The 19,553-nt window shown below is 37.8% G+C and overlaps 1 protein-coding gene across 3 annotated transcripts in view; it reads right to left on the bottom strand.

The window, feature by feature from the left end:
• Positions 1-951: 951 nt before the first annotated feature.
• tn (tripartite motif containing protein thin) overlaps positions 952-19,553 on the bottom strand; it is an 81,809-nt gene continuing 63,207 nt past the window's right edge. For all 3 annotated transcript variants that reach the window (XM_090383487.1, XM_090383485.1, XM_090383486.1), the window contains exons 2-6: positions 16,782-18,860; positions 14,753-16,124; positions 8,494-8,775; positions 5,117-5,552; positions 952-2,037 (exon numbers count right to left, since the gene is read on the bottom strand). In XM_090383487.1, the coding sequence (XP_090239613.1) occupies positions 5,121-5,552; positions 8,494-8,775; positions 14,753-16,124; positions 16,782-18,730 (4,035 nt within the window). In that variant the 5' untranslated portion in view covers positions 18,731-18,860 and the 3' untranslated portion in view covers positions 952-2,037; positions 5,117-5,120. The remainder of the gene's footprint in view (positions 2,038-5,116; positions 5,553-8,493; positions 8,776-14,752; positions 16,125-16,781; positions 18,861-19,553) is intronic.

Below are 19,553 nucleotides of genomic sequence, written 5' to 3'. Positions count from 1 at the left end.
CTATTATTACACTCTTTCTTCAGTCCAAGATTTTGGCAGTTTAGACAACACCTGAACTGTCAAGTTCAGTTTAAAACAAAACAAAACAGGTTTTTATTCCTTTGGCAGGTCTATAATAATGGTGCCAATAAACTATTCACAATTGCATGTATGAATTTTTGTTTATATGAGTGGATGATGATGACCACGCATTCATACTTGTGCTACCCTCCAAACATCTGGCACTCGAAAGCTACACATAGGTAAAAGATAGACGAAATAAAAATAAATCTACATATGAATTCTATAGGAAATTTCAGTATTCCATGATATTTTGCAAATTATGCAGCTTCGGATATAGTAAGGCAGCGCATTTGGTAGGCCTTAAGTTGTTACTGTTATTTGTTGGAAATAACCGAACCACAGTGAATACTTTTTCTTTCTTTTTTCATTTATTAATTAAAAGTTTACCGACTGAGATACGGGCGGTAAAAAAGTAAGAAAATTTTTTGGTAAACTTCATCCGCTAAAAAAACTATTAGTGAAAACGCGCACTTAAATGTTGGATAATCAATACAATATTCAAAATTAATTTGAAAGGCATTTGGACAATTTACTTTCAGAAGACGTCCATTTTATGGAAGACTACCAAAACTACTTATATATTTCTATTGTACTAACAGATATATACTTGCTTTAAATCATATCTTTGCTTGTTTTGTAAAATCTTACAGAGTATTTAAGTAACAGCAAACAATTCAGCAAAGCAGCTTTCTCTCTTTTAGTTTAATTAGATGTCGTAGTGAAGTTTGGTACCCTAATTTGTATTAGGTGGCCCCAGAGCTTTCGGTACATGTAAGACACCAAGCTTATTTGAAAATTTGCACAAATTAATATCGAATATTTTTTTGTGTCATCCCAAAAATGTGCTTTTTTTTTTTAAAACGAGAAATAAAAGGAAAAAAAAAAAAAAAAACAACATGCGATTTTATATGAATGCGAGTTCCAGTATGTCTTACTTAGGGAGGTGTGATTAATCGCTTTTAAAAGCTGGCACCGTTTACTGATTTCTGAGATATCACTAGAAAAGATGTTAGGACAAAGATAGACTTTTCAGAGATGCTAATATAAAATAAAACGAAAATAACAAAATAAAATTTTAACAAGAACTTTAAAAATTTTAAATACCAAAGGCCGCTCTTCCCACTATTCTCTTTTTCCGGCCTTCTGTTGAAATATCTGCGTATTTCTACTCGAAATCGGGGTCAAGAGAACTTTCGCGTAGAGATGGGGGGAGGAAGAGTGTCTTAAATAAGCTCGTGCTGCTGCCAACGGTCTAAATACCTTAGTGTTAAAATAGTCTTCTCCATAACGCAGACAGAAGCTGTGCTAAGCTGTAGTAGGTGACCATGAACAAATATAGGAATGGAGTTTTCTAACCTGTGTCTGAGACCAGTAAAAAAAAGTTACAGACCGATGTCAAAACAGAATGTCTGGAGAGTGCATTGTATCTGCCATTTCTCACTGTTAAATTTTGATTATCACTGACCGTTCAAAACATCATGTGACTAATTATATTTTGAGAAGAAATTGTAAGAAGTTCTAATTCATCAGACTACACATTTCTCGCGCAGTAAAGATTTTTTAGAAAAGAAATATATAACAAAAAAATAAATAACATCAAAATTTTCACCATTGCTTATTAGCTGTGTTCTCTTTACTATCAACTTTATTTTGAAGATTTCATGGATGTTTCGAGTTTACCAAAATTCTACAGTGGTGTTTAACTTATGGTGATGGTTGCAACTGGTTTTATATATATAAAACTGCGGAAAGGAGGCGAGGTAATTGGTGAAGTTTTATAACAAATGCCGCCCCGTTACGAACCCCTCTGATTTTTACCAAAAATACAATCTGATGAACCGAGACACCCGTTAATCGTTTATACATAAAACTGCAGCACGGCGAAGAAAGGAACATTCGGAAAAAATTCTTCGTGGTCTGATGTTGCCGCTGTTATTACAGAACACAGTGGCATAAGAAGATAAACACTGGTTCCTGAAATTAAAAAAAAAAATAATAATTAAAATAAATAAATAAACTCGTATACTGTATATTAATGACACATGGTAATATATATTGATGAGGATAGCTTTCTAATATACGGTTTTAACGTTATCATTCGAAATAAATTATACTGAACTTAATTTCTCATACTTATATTTAGTGAAAGGTGAAGCTATATTCACTTCATTTAAGGTAGACTTTATTTTGAACCTTACTTTAACCGATTCTTACATAAAATATATATAAGTTGAAATTATTTAATAACCATATTTTTATACTGAAAAATTATTTAAATTATTCAATATAAAAATTAAATAGATGCAGTGCAATAGAATAAAGATTCCGAAAAATCAAATTTAAATATATAAGCAAAATAAGTTTGAAGAACTGAGAATTGTGGTAAGAATTATCCATTTTTGCAGTTGAAGTGTCTGAAGAGTACTGATCTTCATTAGATTATTATGAAATTATTACTACTAAAATTATAATAAAGTAAGATATTCTACATTTAAATACAGGCAGATCATACGCATTTCAATATAGGCATTTCATACGTATTTCCTGAAAATTACATTCTACAGAAGTTCAAATCCAATGTCAACAAATATCTTCTTTCGTCTTCTTAACCTCCAACCCAAGCACGGTACTAAGTACTATAGGTTCTAATACCTCTCGTGTTTGGGGTTCACATAAAAAAAAAAAAAAAAAAAAAAAAAAAAAAATCAGAAAGTACAGTATTTCCCTGAATGTATTGAAGAGAAATACTGTATATATCGGTAGTAAACGGGCCTCATTATATTGGACGGCTAATGGCTTTCACAGGTACGATCATTCACTAATACAAGTGGTCATCCCTATATCATATCAACCAGTTTTCGACCCAACTCTCCTCGTTGCAAAACTCAGGCTCCTCAAAAAATTACATTGCAAATTAAAGACTATCAATATTTCGAGCTCTAAACTTATATGGAACATAGAATTTAAGAAAATGTTTTTAAAAAATTAGGAAAATTTAAAACATTTTCAGTATATCATAATTTGAAAAATAAACTGAATAAAAACGTGATGATTTTTGGATTCGAACCAGAACTGTTACAAATTTCTGTGAAGAAACTATAGCACGAGAGGTTCGCGCACGAACCTAACTCAAAATTGAGTATGTAGGATACGTACAGTGTATCCTGTGCAGAGAACCGAACTCTGCTTAGAAAGAATTTTTTCTTCACCTAAAGAAAATAGCATTTGGGTTTTTTAACTGATACTGGTGAATCCATTCTGTTTATTGTCTATAGTATTTATTTTCATAAAGAAAGTATTCAGTCTGTGGAAATATGGAGAAGTAGTTGAGTGTATGCGTGGACTTGCCCTTAGCAGGACACCAATAATTAAGAAATGTCTCTGCATGATTACAATATGCAAAGACATTTTTCGACTAAAAGAAATATCTTGGATATTATCTTCAAATAATCAGTGAAATGGTTTTGAAAGCTGGATTCTGAAAAACAGTGCCACTTTGAAACTATTTCATTGAATTAGTGGTAGATAGCTTAGCAATCAGTGACGTAGCAAACTCTTATGGAGCCCAGGTGCGAAACTCGATTTTGGCATCCACATCGTTAATTTCATCGGTTCAATGTAAGAATGTTAGAGACGTGTAGGGGCTCTTTTTGGCTGAGGGCCTTTCAGCGGTTCGCTGCGCCACTGTTATTAAACTTTTTTTTTTTTCAAGTAGGATAATAACACTAGAGTACATAATCTGTCGCTTTGTTATGTACATAATATCTGCCAATAATAATCGTGTCCGCGATTAAAACCAGGACTGTCGGTACGACGAAAATGTTAAGTTGGGTTCATACTTGAGCATTCTGGTATAACCTTTAAATGACCTGTACAGTCCTTACGGGTAGCATAATGAATATAATCACCACCCTCCCTACACCGACTGGAAAGGCACACGTTTGAATCCCTTCAATGATGCGAAGGTTTTTTTTTACCCTTTTCCTCTCTCAACTCCGTGGCAGAATTAGTCGGTCTCACGCAAGGATAGCAAGGTCCTTAATCCCAAAAACTCGGTATTTTTGTCCAGCGAAACAGGCAAACCGACCAAAGGACTCGCGCAATTTATAAATATTAATATATACGAGTGGATGAGGTCGTTCTCGGGTAACTGAATGTGATTTTTTTTTTTAATATGGAAATACAATGAATGCTGAAGTATGGACGTTTTTTTCTGTAACATTCGCCCTTGTTCTGTTGGCGGTGCGGTGAATCCTCATTGGGGCGTGTTTTTTTTTTTTTAAACGAAAAACTGGAAAGCGAAGCTAACGGAACATCCTTGATGATCCGTTAGCTTCGCTTTCCAGTTTTTCGAAACATTTCAGATGATTTCTTAACCCTGCCAGATCTCTTTAGAATAGAGAAGGCGACGAAAGTTTCTTCTAGTAAGACGTTGTAGTCACTTGTCTGCTGAACTCCCTTTTGCGTCATTTGTTGTTTTTGGCAGCGTTATCTAGGTGATTGCCAGAATATTTCGAAATAACAGTTTCTCGGCATTCCCATTGTTCATTTATTTTGTGTTCTGGAAGTGCATAATAGTGTTGTAAAAGCGATTGTGAAACCATTTCAGTAACCTTATTTAAAGAATTTGAATCATACAGAATTTAAAAAATACGAGATCACCAGCTTAAACTTAAAAAATTTAATTAAAACTGCAGTTTTTATGAACTAAAAAAAAAAAGCATTAACGCATGTTCTAAAAAATATTAAATCATATTTTTAATGATTTTACATTGTACAAGTGATAAAATTTTAAAAAATTTCCACCTGTACAATGAATTTCAAGGCATTTAAAATATTAAAACTATATTAAAAGATTTTTAAACATTACAGATAACAAGTATTAAGCCTAAGTGACTGTATATTGAAAATAAAAAGTGAGATATTTAAAGTATCATTTCAAACATAGCAAAGTATGTAAAATTTAGGAGATAAATAATTTAAATTGTTATTCAGTATTTTGGATTCTTTCATTGTCCTGTTCGAATTAATCGATTATGACTTATCAACTTACCTATTCAAAACACCTGAATACGATGATTTTCCCGGTCACAGACCAGAATATTGCCATTTGACATGACTGCGATACCTTCCAGACCCTTAAATTCGCCTTCTCCAGGACCCCAGGAGCCAAAGGCTTTCAGAAATGTTCCGTCTGGGTGGAAGATTTGAATACGATTATTACCACTGTCACCAACGATAATATAGCCTTGGTCATCTACTGCGACGCCTCGTGGAAACTTGAACTGGCCGTCATCGGATCCCTCTGTGCCAAAGGTGGACAGACTACGCCCATTGACGTCAAAAATCTGTATTCGATGGTTGTTGCTATCACTGACAATGACGCGGTTTGTGCTACTCACAGATATATAGTGGGGGTGTTCTAGTTGACCTGGGCGGGTGCCGATTGAGCCAAACTTTCCCACAAAAGTACCGTCTGATTGGAATACCTAAAAATAAACAAGTTACGATAAAAATATAGATATAATATAGGGAGAAATGCACTTTATCTATTTGTAAAAGTTTGACTTCTTCATGGGGTCATTCAGACATCAGTAGTGTAAACAGGGTTTGCATAGTTAAACGCCACGGTTTTCAAGTCAAGGAAGCCGCAGTAAGCAATAAAAATATCCATTGCTCAGAAATGTCGTTCATATTATTTTGGATTATAAAAAAAATTTATAAATTTCTGTTAAACTTTTGGAGATACACTGATTCGAATTTGTAAAATGAAAACATTCTATACAAACAGATATTGCATACGAATTGTTACCGAAGTAAAGATTAATTCATAACATATATAGACAGTCGAAGCAATTATTTGGTTTCTACTAGAAAAAATATATAAACTAGGTGCAGTTTCCAAGTAAAGCTAAGTGACCCAGTTTCTTAATATAGTTGTGTATAGAACATAAATTAATAGCCGCAGCAGTAACTTTGTACATCAACCTCAGCTGGTACTAGTTCCCAGTGACGTCACCACGGATCATAAGTCTGCCTGAACTGTTATTTCTCTTGGCATGACACTCTACAAACACCAACTTAATCTAGATAAAAGATACAGTAGAAAATACTACATGCTATAAAGACAAGATATTTATACAGGACGCAGAACTGTACCCAGTACTGACTGAATTAAATTTGGCCAAATCGATTGAATCTTTTACAGAAGAAATTACTAGTGCACGATACTGAGAGCTCAACTGCAGAAAATGTGACAGATCGCGTAACTCTGCCATAAGTTGGAAGAGATAATTTGCTATAATAATTTTCCTGCTAGAAAAATTATTATGAATACTAATCGCTGAAATGAAAACGATGATATTACATATCTGTACAGGAAATATATTCATGCATTGAAAGTATTCTCCACATTATCCGACTAGATATGAAAATTCCCATCTAGTCGGATAATGGGTAATTTTTATTCTGATATTTACCTTTGTGTACAAAATTTGGTAAATGAAAATCGAACGTACAAGTAGTCGAATGCGCCCCATCCTCTGTATTAACTTTTAATAACAGGGATTTTGAATTTTAATTGAGAGTCAAATATGCAATTAAAATATTGTGAGTTGAGTCAACTGTGTCGAAATCTAAATGTATGTTTAAATGATAACGTTTATCATAAGCGATCAAAAAATTATTTACCCTTCCCTTTATATTATTTTCTTGCATTTACTGATATATTTTTATTTTATCATTTATATTGCATTGTTTTTGTCCATACCACACCAAAAGAATCTTGACAATTGCATAAATCTAACTTTGATATAGGGACTTTTTGTGAAGGAATTTATTTTTAAACCTGAAAGTTTCATCGTCATAGCTATTGTATCTATAAGTGAGAGAATTCGCTATGAATTTCACCTGAGTTAATTACACAAAAAAAATTTCTCCTCTATGTGGAATGAAAATATTTTTGTTTAAAGTTACTTTTGGAATTGAATTGTCTTTTTAGGGAGAATGAATATTATCTTCCATTAGCGTACGTTTTCAACAGTTGATTTTGGGTATGTCTCACTCTTTCTGCTATCTGGCGGCCTATAGTACACTATTTTGTATGTGGGCGGAGGAGAATCTGGGTCCTTTTCTTATCCCATTCTCTTTCATCTATGCCCACTGCAGGATCACATATTTGTAGAGGTAGCATTAAGAGAGGCGATGGGCACGGAAGCAGAGACGAAGTAGAGTGTAAAGATAAGGGATAAAATTGTGCAGAAATTGAGATTGGCAGATGATATTGTTTTGATATTTGACACAGTGGAAGGGTCATAGCTTTAGGGAAGACTTAAGGCAAGTGCCTTAGCATATATGGAATGAGAATTTAGATAAGACAAGCATTATGATAGCGGGAAGAGATGAAAAGGAACCAACTATTGAATGTTTACCTGGATAAGAGAATAATACTACGAGTGGAATAAATACAGATATATCTTGGGAGTCTGCCATCAAGTGGTGGGATAATTAGGAATTTAAAACCAGAACTGCAATTGGCAATATAGCATTTGAGAAGATGTTTGAAAAGAGCAGATATTTATAGGGAGGATGAATATCGAGTTAAGGAAGAGGTTAGTTAAATGTTTTGTATGGAGATTCACTGGCACTAGTTAAGGCGGATATTAAAAGAATTGAAGCGCATGAGATGTGGGTGTATTGGATTCTTGAAAGGATGAAATTGACAGAAATGAGAAACTGTTAGAGAAGGCAAGAGAAAATATAAGTGCGATAAGGAAAAGAAAGAAAAAATTGGACAACATTTTTTTAAAGGAATGTTATTGAAGTGAAAGTGAAGAGAAATAAACTGAGAAGAAGGAGAATTGGAATGTTATGGTTTGATAGAGGCTGATGAATGTCATGGACTGAAGGAGAGGGTTAGAGACAAACGTGACTGACTGAGTTCTGTCATGGACCTACTGTGTAGCAGAGAACGGGTAATGGTGATGCTGTTTTTCCACTTCATGGTTGAAACAGCATTAAATTTCCAAGAGATGGATAGATACATGTTTGCTTGTAATTTAAATGACAAGATAAAATACAGAATTTAAATAAGACATGCATATAATTATGAATTTAGACATTTATAATAAAACTGTTAATCCTTGTTATGTGCTAGTCAAAAGGGAAATATTAAAAAATATATTTACATAAGATAGCATCAAGGAACGTAAAATGTTTATACACATTTTAAACATATATAAAAATTGTATTAAAACTGAACGTAAATGTAACAAAACATTTTGTAAATTTTATATAGTCTCCCGACTTGAGATTTTATTACAGTAGACAAACCTTAAAACATGACTAAAATATCACAGCAAAATAAAAGCAAATATCACACGGTTCAATAACAGTATGTATGAAATTATTGTCAACTTTGTCTCGACTTACCTGAATGCGATGATTCTCCTTGTCACAGACATATATGAAACCTAGACTATCGGTGGTAATACCCCAAGGATAACTGAACCTGCCGTCTGTTCGGCCTTCGCAGCCGAAAGTTCGAAGGAATCTCCCGGATGGGTCAAATACTTGGATGCGGTGATTATAACGGTCTGATACAATATACTGGCCAATTCGATTTACTGCCACCCCGGCAAGGCAGTCAAATTCTCCTTCGGCACTACCGTAAGTACCGAAATCATGTTGGAATTTCCCATTGGAATCAAACACCTGAAATGAGATGCAGTTTTTCTTGCAGGGACATATAAAAAATATGGCATTAAAATGTTGTACCTAGTGCTTGAATTGGAAATGCTATTAAGAATTTAAACGCTAATATTTGACAACGAAAACTGTTTAATAAAATATTAAATAATGAAGTATTTTTGTGAACAGTTTATCCAATATATACAAATAATGTATACCAGTTCTCATTGGCATTCGACGCTACGGTTAATTACAATTTTTTTATATTTATTTATTTTTTTTTTTTAAATACGACAACCGAATGCTTCAAAGTCAACTTATCACCCGGCATTGCGTTTTGGTGGCCTTATTCGAGCACTGGTTGTATGTATAAAATATAATCATCGAGTATAATAATTTCATTAAACTTTAAGCTAAAAAATCTTTTGTGTTAACACACCAAATCGAAGAAAAGAAACAAAAATACAAAATTTCTATTTTCGACAATTCATTAAATCACAAAATTTACATGTGAATATTTTTTTTCAGGTAATCAGTATAATTTCAAATTGACAGGATAGGTAAGTAAAAGTTTCTTAATCTTTTTATGTATAAATAAATTACAGATTTAAATATATAATGGCTTAAATATATAGGCAATTTAAATATATAAATACATAACACACCAATTGTGACACATATTCACGTCAATAATATGATGCTGAAACGAAAGTTTAGTTATACATGAATTAAGGAATGCATTATTTTACTTTATGCAAAATGTTAGTTGTTTCTAACATTTTGGGTAATCATTATAGATGGGCTAAAATCAGCGTTTTTAAGCTTAAATTTAATTAATTTAAGCCATCTAATTTGTGACTGTACAAACATTGGTTGAGAAAGCAATAGTGTTAAGCTTAAAGCCTTTCGATTTTTTTTTATTTCGATCTCAGGCTCATTACAGTAGTTGGTACATTATATAATATGCAATCTATTTTATTAACTTAAAAATCGTATACAATGATATATAATAAAATATATCATTTCAACAATTTAAATCGAGTTAATAAACAATAAAATTCTTTTGAATTAATGATGGCTATTTTGTAAGCTGAATAAGAGTAATTGCTAAATAAGTATTCCAACGTGGGAATAATTTTATAAGGGATAAGTTAAATTAGAAAAACTACTGTATCAGTTAAAATATAAGTAGCATTTACCATTATTATTATCTTTGTACGCAGACGTACTGAAAAGATTCATAGAATTAGTTATAAGAGAAATGAATATTACAAAATTGAGATTTTATTAATGCTGAAGTGAAATTCTCATAAAAATTAATTCTCATATAAAAAATTCAGTGTATGACAAAATTTATTCGGACACTCCTCCACGAATATTGTGTACCTTGCCAAAAAATCTTCTGCACATATACACTGAGTGATCACTGAATTATGACCACCCTTATGAAAAGTGAATGCAACCCGTTGACCATGTGATACGAGAGTGCGCAGTTAGTCGACCTACGTAGCATAGATAAGGTGTCAGTCGTTCAGTAGGTAGTAAAATTCCGAGCGTCATGGGTAAAAGGAAGGATTTATCAGACTTTGATAAAGGACAGATTGTGGGAGCTCGACGAGCTGGTGCCTCCATTTCTAAACGGCTGAATTGGTGGGGGTGTTCGAGAGCCGCCGTAGTTAAAGTGTATCAGGACTGGCGTCAAAATGGTCAGACAACGACCCGATGGCAAAACCGCAAAGGTCAGCGAAAGGTTGAAGTTAGAAGTGAGCACTGTTGAAGAGTTGACTAACAAATACAACATGGGCCAACCCGGAACAACATCTGGCATGACCATGCGTCGCACGTATGGGCTATACCAGCAGACGACCCCTATAACATCCTCTCCTAACCAAGGTATATCGGCGTAAAAGACTCGCCTGGTGCAAAGAGCATGCAAGTTGGACGTTAGAAGACTGGAACAAGGTGTGCTGGTCGGATGAGTCACTTTATTTACTCCACACCGTGGGTGGTCGTGTACGGATTTGGCGTCAACAACATGAGGCTCTTGATCCATCATGTATGGTATCAAAAGTGCAGACCGGTGGAGGCGGTTGTATGATGTGGGGCATGTTTCACTGGCAAGAACTTGGACCCCTGGTGCATGTGGAACAACGTATCACTGGTCTCCGGTATCGTCAACTGCTTGCTGACTGTGTACACCCAGCTATGTTACACTTTTTTTCCGAATGACGATGGTGTCTTCCAAGATGCCAATACGCCGATCCATTGGGCACTTGATGTGCAGGAATGGTTTGAGGAACACAGTTCTGACTTCCAGCATATCGGTTGGCCTCCGAACTCCCTCGATATCAATCCCATAGAGCACTTGTGGGACACTATGGGAAGGCATATCATGCGTCTGGATGCACCAATCACCTCCATACCTGCATCGCTGGCCGCATTACACACAGCTTGGTTGGCCATACCTCCCGATTCGCTTCCGACATCTTGTTGAATCAAAGCCACGTCGGATAGCTGCTGTACTGAGGGCAAAAGGAGGACCTACGAAGTATTAGGTAGGTGGTCATAATTCAGTGATCACTCAGCGTATATCGACTGTGACATACCTCTGATCTCCTGAGTCCTGTGCTGAAGCAGTATGGCTAGTGTATTAGAAGCCACATCAATAACCTTTTTGTTCGCGCAACTGTTACCCGTCTGAGCTTCTCGAAATTCACTGTTACACGTTATTGAAAGATGGAAAACAGTAGATGATACCTTAATGAAAGGAAAATAGAGATGGTCGCACTCACAACTTGTTCGACGAACCCTGAAGAAGCTGAATCGTGCCTCACACATGTCTACAGAAAAAACGAGGAGCTCGTTAGAAGTCAACTATCCGTGGAAGCTCCTCTTCATTGGGCTCAGTGGTACGGCTGCGCATAAGCTTAATATCATCGTCGCCAGTGCGAAATGGTATTTGGAGTGGTGTCATTCCTGATGCTTATGTACTCTGTAGTACAGTGGCAGAGGTGCTAGCGACGAACCTTGAGGAAGTGCCTGCTTCGAGCGAGGGCACTCGAAGTATATTTATGCTAAAACGATAACTTCTATTCAGAAGAGTTTTTTTCAGTTCATTAAGGCTGTTTCGGAAGATAGGGTTGTTTGATTTTTTTTTTTTTTTTTTGGGCTAGGGAGGACACATCGGCGACTAGACCTATTGCGCATACACATGTATAAGTGTGTTCATGGGTCTGATTTGCATGTTGTGCGTACTGTTGAAGGTGAGGATTTTATATCTCATGCTGAAGTCGGTTGCTGAGTAATGTTAAAATGTTTACAAGTATGAGCTTTCTCAATAAAAGTAAACTTTGAGAAATCTAGAAATGAAGAGGATAATCAAATATTATGAGACCTTGCTAATAGATTTCCCGCTAACGTATACAAGCTGATCATTTAATTCGTGGAATGGAACACCACCACTCACTCAAGTTTCAGCGAACTGCCAGGAGAATATGTCCAAAAATAAATTTAAACAGTTGCAAAGTTCTGACATGTTTCGTGTTTACAAAGTGACCTTAAGCTACGTGCTAGTATGATAATTTTGTGGGGTGTGCCTGGATCATGATGACTGATTCGTGTCTCATTACCAGTCATGCTACTAAGAAATTCTTTACCGTTATCTGGCAAACCGAATTGGCATTTATCTACATACTTTCACACGGTTTTGTTTCTGATCTGGTGTTAAATGGTTTGAAATCCAGAGAGTACAGATTCGCGACATTTTAAGGTGCTCTGTAACAATGACGTGTGCACTGCCGTATGAAGTTGACATAGTTCTGCTTAGCTGACGGGTGACGATTCTTCTGTCTTCACCCAGAATCTCGTGGGCTTTTGCAGTTTGCTCTGAAGTGGTGGAAGTCCTCGGCTGCCCAGGCCGCGAGTCATCAACCAAATTCTCCACCTTCTTTAATGTAGCTGTTCCAATTGAAAATATCAGTTTTCCTTAAAAGCGTGTCTCCACAAACCTTTGACATTTCTCTTACAGTCTCTATAGTATTCATACCACGTCAAACGTAGCGTATATCAAAACTTTTCTCGCCCTTTAAATCTTCCGTTATGCAGCTCACAAAACGGTTCGCACTTGTAGCACGTAACTTAAAGCCACTTTGCAACTACAGACATGTTAGAATTTGCAACTGCATCAGCGTATTGTTGTACAGTTATTCTCCTGGCATCTGTTGGTAGGTCGCCAAAAAGTGAGTGGCTGTACGGTGGCGCTGCCATTCAGCGAATTAAATGATCAGCGCCTCTGTATGAAAATTAAATAGCTTATATATCGATGCAGAGAAAGGGAAACATGCAACGGGAAGAACAGAATATTAAAAGAAAAGAGAACTTGCATCTCCTATGAATAGAAGCCAGAAAGATTTTCCCAGCTTAATTCTAAAAGTGATAGAAACTTATTATAAAATCTCTTGTATTCCAAATTTATTCACCAAGGCAGAATGATTTGCCCCTTTAAAATCAGATTTTCTGCCGAGCTCATCTCATTATTATTATTATTATTATTAATAGCCATATGGTACAAGGAAGCCTGAGGCTTATGCTGCACCAGGCAAAAAAAAAAAAAAAATTCCCGAGTTACCCTGAGAGAGAAAGAGAGAGAGTAGAAAGGAATCACCAAGAAAGAGAAGAATGGTGATATCCAGCTCAGGACCCTGGGTTTGCCAAGCCCATACTCACCAGATGTGAGCCCCTGGAGTTATTTTAACTAAGTCTTTTGAAGCTGAAGTTTCGTAATCCTAGTCGAAACTGCTTCTTGGGGAAATAAAAATTTTAACTTGGGAGATGGAAAGAATAATTTATTTTACATGTATTGCTTTTTAATTTCTATTTTACTATTCTGTCATAAGACTTATCGTTGTATTGCTTTCCGCTATTATATTTCTTTTCATATGACAATATAATTTTCGCACAATTTTATTTAGCTGTGTTCTGCAAGTTACTTTTCTTGAAAGGTAAACAGATGGCATTGCAATAAGAAATACAAAAAACTTTAACAAGAGCTCAGAATACCTTTTTATTATCAAACATTTTATTTCCAAACTCCCATAAAGTTGGTTCCGTTTAAAATATAATGTACGCGTGGAGAGCCTATATTAAAAAAAAAAAAAAAAAACTAAGACTTTTTTTTTGTTTGTTTGATAGCTATTGACAATTTAATTAAGTGTTATTCGTTCCATATTTCAAAGTTGTGTGTAAAATATTCTTACTGCCCTATGAAGCAGCGTTTTGCTCACTACTGAACAAAACGCTGCTTCTTTTATCTCCAACAAAAATCAAACAAACTTTTTTTATTCTCCAGCAAAAAAGTCGCATTGCTTTTGTTCTACATATTCTTAGATATAGAATGAAAATTTTGTTATTAGACTAAACCAGTGACATCCCAAAATATTCTATCTTAAAATAAGTGAAATGGAATCGGGTATATTTAAATTGCAGCGAAAAAATAATTCATAACTCCTCAAGTACAGTATTTAGAAATCACCCCCCAATACTAGTGAAGTACATGCGACCGGCCGCGGCATTTTTAAATTTCAGCATGCACTGACTCAACAAGTATTCACGAAGTACATACAAAACATAGCTCACCATTTTAACAAAATGTTTACAGAAATGCATTTATAAATTTTTTTCTTTGTGTCAAAATTTCGGTGTATGCCTCCTGTAAGAGTTTGCCTACACCAGTACTGTAGAAAAATTCGGCAAATGTTACAGATTTTGCAGTTTCTTAAATTATATAGCCGTTCTTGTTGCTTATCTTAAGAGATACTCAAGATTTGTGACAATCTTCCTCTGGCATGTTATTTCGTTTTTTTGTGAGTTTCTTTCATTACAAATTAAGTTTTTATTTTCATGTTATTCCCCTCTCAAAGATCAGAACTCTATGCTGCAAGAATAAAAAAGACAGGTAGGAAACACTGTTCGTTTTATCCACTGATGAAGTGAAGGGACTTACCTGTACTCTGTGATTGCTGCTGTCTGCAACAACAATGGAATTATCTGGTCCCACAGCAACTCCTCGTGGCCACGTGAAATTGCCGGGATCGGTCCCTCTTGTGCCAATTTTCATAATCATCCTCCTCTTTTGCATGTAGAGACTCCTTGGTGAAGCAAAACTATAGCTGTCGTACCTGGATAGAATAGAACTGGGACTACGTCTAGTGGAATCTTCTTCATCAGAACTCTCACTTCCACTCCGCGAGTATAGCGCATGGGAACTACGACTCCTCGCTACTTGCTTACCCCCACCTCCATATTTGTTTTTAAGGTATTTGGCCCAAGTGCTACTGCTATTCGTTGTGGATCTATCTTCTGGACTTTCCTCACGCGCTTTCAACGCGTGATGGCTCCGACTTCTAGCTAATGCACTTTCTGTTGGAGTTGGAAAATATTTATTACGGTAAGCTGGACTTGAAGGTCTGCTTTCCTCTTCGCCGCTCTCCTCCCTCAGCCCGACATCGTGAGAACTCTTGCTTCGAGATAGCCAACTCCGACGCTTGTTGTCGCCGTGGGAATCTCTTCGATATCGATTTTTGTCCTCAGGTGGCGGGCTATCGTCCCTGTTGTTACCTAACACGGCCGAGCTCCGGCTACGCGCCAGGTAGCGACTGTATGCAGACGAATTATTCTCGGGATCTTCGTCAGCTGAAGACTTTCGCCGTTCAGCAGCTAGAGATCCATAGCGGCTGCTGTACCTGTCCTTAATATCTTTATCGTCCCATCGACTACGAAAGTTGTTACGAGTTTCGTCCTTCCCTCGGTCGTAGCAGTTCTGTTGGAGGCGAGGTGGGGGTGTACTCTCTTTTTGGAAATCTCGACTATTTCTTCGTGCTTGTGCGCTACGGGTTAGGAGAGCATTAATAGCAGAAGAGTTGTCGTTCTCAGGCTTGGAAGGAGGTCGTTCTTCGGCCGCTTCACTCTCACTGCTCGTCGTCACTTCACTTTCGGTCTCGCTGTCCTCTGGTTCTAATTGTTGTTGCTGCTGCTTTGGTTTAACTGATTTCTCTTCCTCGTCTTCATCATCATCATCGTCGTCTTCATCCTCTTCATCGCTGTCGTCATCGCTCTCGTCGTCATCGTCATCTTCATCGTCGTCATCGTCTTCATCTTCTTCGGGATGTTCGGTGCGCGTCTCGGGGTCGGCGACTCGTTGCTGGCGCATCAGACGACTGTAGAAGGAGGACTGGGTAGGTTGGGAATCCTCGGCATCCCTCTCCTCATCCTTCTTGTCCAGCGATCCAGCTTTAGCCAGGGAAGTGGACCGGGGCTCCTCGCGCCGCTCATCCTTCTCTAGTGATAGGCTCTTCCCCATCGTCGGGCGAGTAGACCTGAAAGTAGTTGAGCTTGCTTGAGAAGAATTATCTAAAAAAATATCAGAATCATCATCAGCATTGCTGCTTCTACAAGTACTATAATAACTTTCAGAACTAGAAGAATCATTACTTGGATCCAGACCGCCCACAGGGACTGGAATACTACGCCGGAAAAATGGAGACTGGCGTGACGAAGGACTTCTGCTTCCACTATAGTCATCAGGGCTGTCGGGGGAGTGCAGGTTCAGCGAGCTGCTGGATGGAGTTCGGGAAAAGTTGGCAGTACGATAGCGGAAGTAGTTCGGCCTCTCCTGACCCGCATAGTCCTCTACGCTAATCCGGCGGCCCAGCAGGCCTGGACTTGGACTACGGGTAAGACTGGAACGGTCTGAAAGGTCATCTGTTTTATACGATCTACCAATTTCGGTGATGGGACTTCGTCTACCGATTAACGAAGTAGAAAGGGGGCGGTCGAACCTGATGTCGCTTAGATGCCGCATATAGGGCCGCCGTGCAGAGGATATGGTAATCGGGGAGGTTTCTCGAGCTACACCGCTAGGGCTTCTCTGAATCCCATTCACATCATGGCTCGGGGTGACCTCGCACGCCCCCAACTGCTGCCTTGGAGTGGATTCTTTGTTGTCTACCCTCACATCTTCCCGAGATACTTGCCTGGTTAACTGGTGTGGCGAATCCGGTCGTCTAGGTGACTCCGACCGCTCCGTCTCTGTGGGTACTGGACTTCTCCGTCTTCTGTTCCTAGAAGGCGCTTCTGGACCGTCCTCCTGAATGGACCCCTGTCGTGATGCAGTTTCGGTTTCTGGGCTTCTTGAGCTTTGACGCTGAAGTCGTGACGATTCAGAAGTTGTTTTTGTTGTGACTTCATCATCTTTCTGCAAAGTGGCAACGCGCCGTGCTAAGGGTCGTGCTGGAGTCTCTGGAACTGTCGACAGAGGGGTATGCAGTGGAGTTTGTGCAGGTGGTGTTGAGCACCGATTAGTTTGAGGTGGTTGCTCCTTATTTTGCTTTTTTTGTTTATCAATTTCATCTTCACTTATCTGGCGTGAAGGTGGTCTTCGTGGAGGAGGTTGAGGGGGAGATGGAGTTGGTGGTGGCTCTTGAGACTTGCGTTCTTTCTCTTTTTCTTGATGCTTTTGCTTTGCTGTATTCTGATGTAAGCGTTCCATCACATAAGGCGAGTCCATGAGACGAATCACACCGCTCAGAGGACCCCTACTTGCTCCTTCAGCTTCGAGAACCCGCTCGCGCTGTGCCTGTTGTTGAAGGGGCTCCTCAAACCTAACAGTTCTGGTGTGACCAAGGTCTCCTTCCATTTCTTCAGAAACATCGCGAAAGAATCGTGATCTATAGGTTGGTTCACCATCAGAGTCCCGCCAGCGAGAACTACTTAATCCATCATCTCTCAGAAAGCGACTACTTCGAGTGGTTTCTCTTTCTGCATAGTCAAAATCCCTAGTTGATGCTCGATCTCCATACCGACGGTAGCCACTCTCGCCAAATTCGCGTCTTCCGCGGCTGAATAGCTGAGAACCGTGAGTTTCGCGCCCGTCTCTCTCGGAATCACTGGCATGACCACTGAAACGCTGAGAACCTTCCATTGATGATCGTTCCTGTCTTCTCTGAAACTGAGCAGCTAGACGATGGTCACTTTGACTTCTCATCAGTGCATTCGAAGGGGGCGGTACTAAAGTCTGCGCTGTAGACACAGCAGGAGCATTTATTTTTAACTCCCCAAATTCCACCAATGTCCTGTGAAGTACATCAGGATCTGCTCGAGGCTGAAACTTGACCCTTCTTGCAAAGTCTGATGTATCGTGATCAAAATTCCTAAGAAATTCCAAGGTCTTTAAGAATATCTCCTTGTACTCAACGAGTTCAGTGTCTGTCCATTCAACATCATCATTAATATATTTGTCTACCAGTTCGCAGTTGCTGGTGATATTTGATACTTCTGATTCCAAGTCTTCTTTTAGTTTAACGACAGTCTTAAGTTCATTCTGTACGTACACGTCAAGGTCATGCTTAAGCTTGCCTTCTGTATCCCTTAAATCTTTGGTGTACCTCCGAACAAGTTCTTCTATTTCGTCTCTCACTTGAGCACAGTTGTGCTGCAACTTTTCTGAATTTTTCTGAGTTTGGGTAAGTGAATCTGATAAGCGATGAAGTCCACGGCGTACCTGATTGTTAATACGATTAATTTCCCGTCTTAGGATATCTACATGAGCTTCTTTGCAGTCTTGACATATCTTCTTATCACAGTGGGAACATTTTTCTAAGTACGATTTCTCGCTGCATACGTTGCATCTTTCCATCATGGATGGGGGCGGCTCGGGCTCCTCTCCCGTGATGTCGCGGTGTAGCTCCAGAAACCTCATTAGCGTTACATTGGTAGGAAAAGCTTGGACTCCCTGGTACGGTATGCGATGCTCGGCACGACATTCTGGACACTTTATTTGTCTTCGGGCATAGTCGATTAGGCCCTCTAGGCAGGGGTCCATACAGAATGTATGTTGACATGGTAACAATTTAGGATTCCTGTAACGATCAAGGCAAATAGCACAAGTAAGAAGCTGGTCCAACTGACTCCAAGCAGAAGCCATACTAATTGTTTAGAGTTCCAGTCAAAAGTTGCATTAATTCAATTCTAACTGCGTAAAGTCCATTTGCATACGAAGGTTAAGGATGAAACAATAGTTCCAGGACTCAGCGAGTTCATTTTTTAAACTGCACCTGCAAAATAATAAAAAAAGAAAACAGTTGTAAGGAAGATGGCAATTCATTTTTTTTTATTAATGACAACAGCACAAAGCCTTACATTTGTGATTTACGATTTAGTAATTATCACATTTCAATTCATTAATAATTCGAATTCCATAAAATTTAACTTACCAACACAACATTATTGAAGCAGACAAGATTAAACAGAATATAACAAAATTGATTATAATTAATTGGTTCTGAAGCTGTTCTCCCTCTCTCTCTCTCATTTAAAAATAAAAAAAAAAATCTCTTCTGTTTATACACCAAGACGATGACATAGGCTCAAAGGAGTTTATAAGTTAGAGAATACGTGAATATTACCGTATTTTTTGCATTTATGTGGGCTCAAACTACGGTCACACTCAAACTCCTGTACTACTGTATCCCTACGTTGATCACTCAGCTAAGTGAGGCCTGAAGGGAAAAGAAAATCCAACCCCAAAAATAGCATAACTTGTACAAAATTATTGGACCCTCATCAAGGGGTAATATTCTAAAATTTTACGAGGTCCCCTTCTCTCAAACAGAGTTAAACGTTGCTTTTATTATAAATCGAACCTCCCTCTGTAGCGTGCCAACTTTGCGGCAATTTGCCTTTGCAACTAACTGCGGACTAAACAACACACTTAAATATCTGATAACGTATTACAGGTTGTCCCCAAC

Source organism: Mastigoproctus giganteus, chromosome 10, assembly GCF_048544385.1.
Source record: "Mastigoproctus giganteus isolate SK-2022 chromosome 10, ASM4854438v1, whole genome shotgun sequence".
Classification (NCBI taxonomy): domain Eukaryota; kingdom Metazoa; phylum Arthropoda; class Arachnida; order Uropygi; family Thelyphonidae; genus Mastigoproctus; species Mastigoproctus giganteus.
The sequence above is the reverse complement of the archived record's forward strand: the minus strand, read 5'-3'. Positions and strand labels throughout refer to the sequence as shown.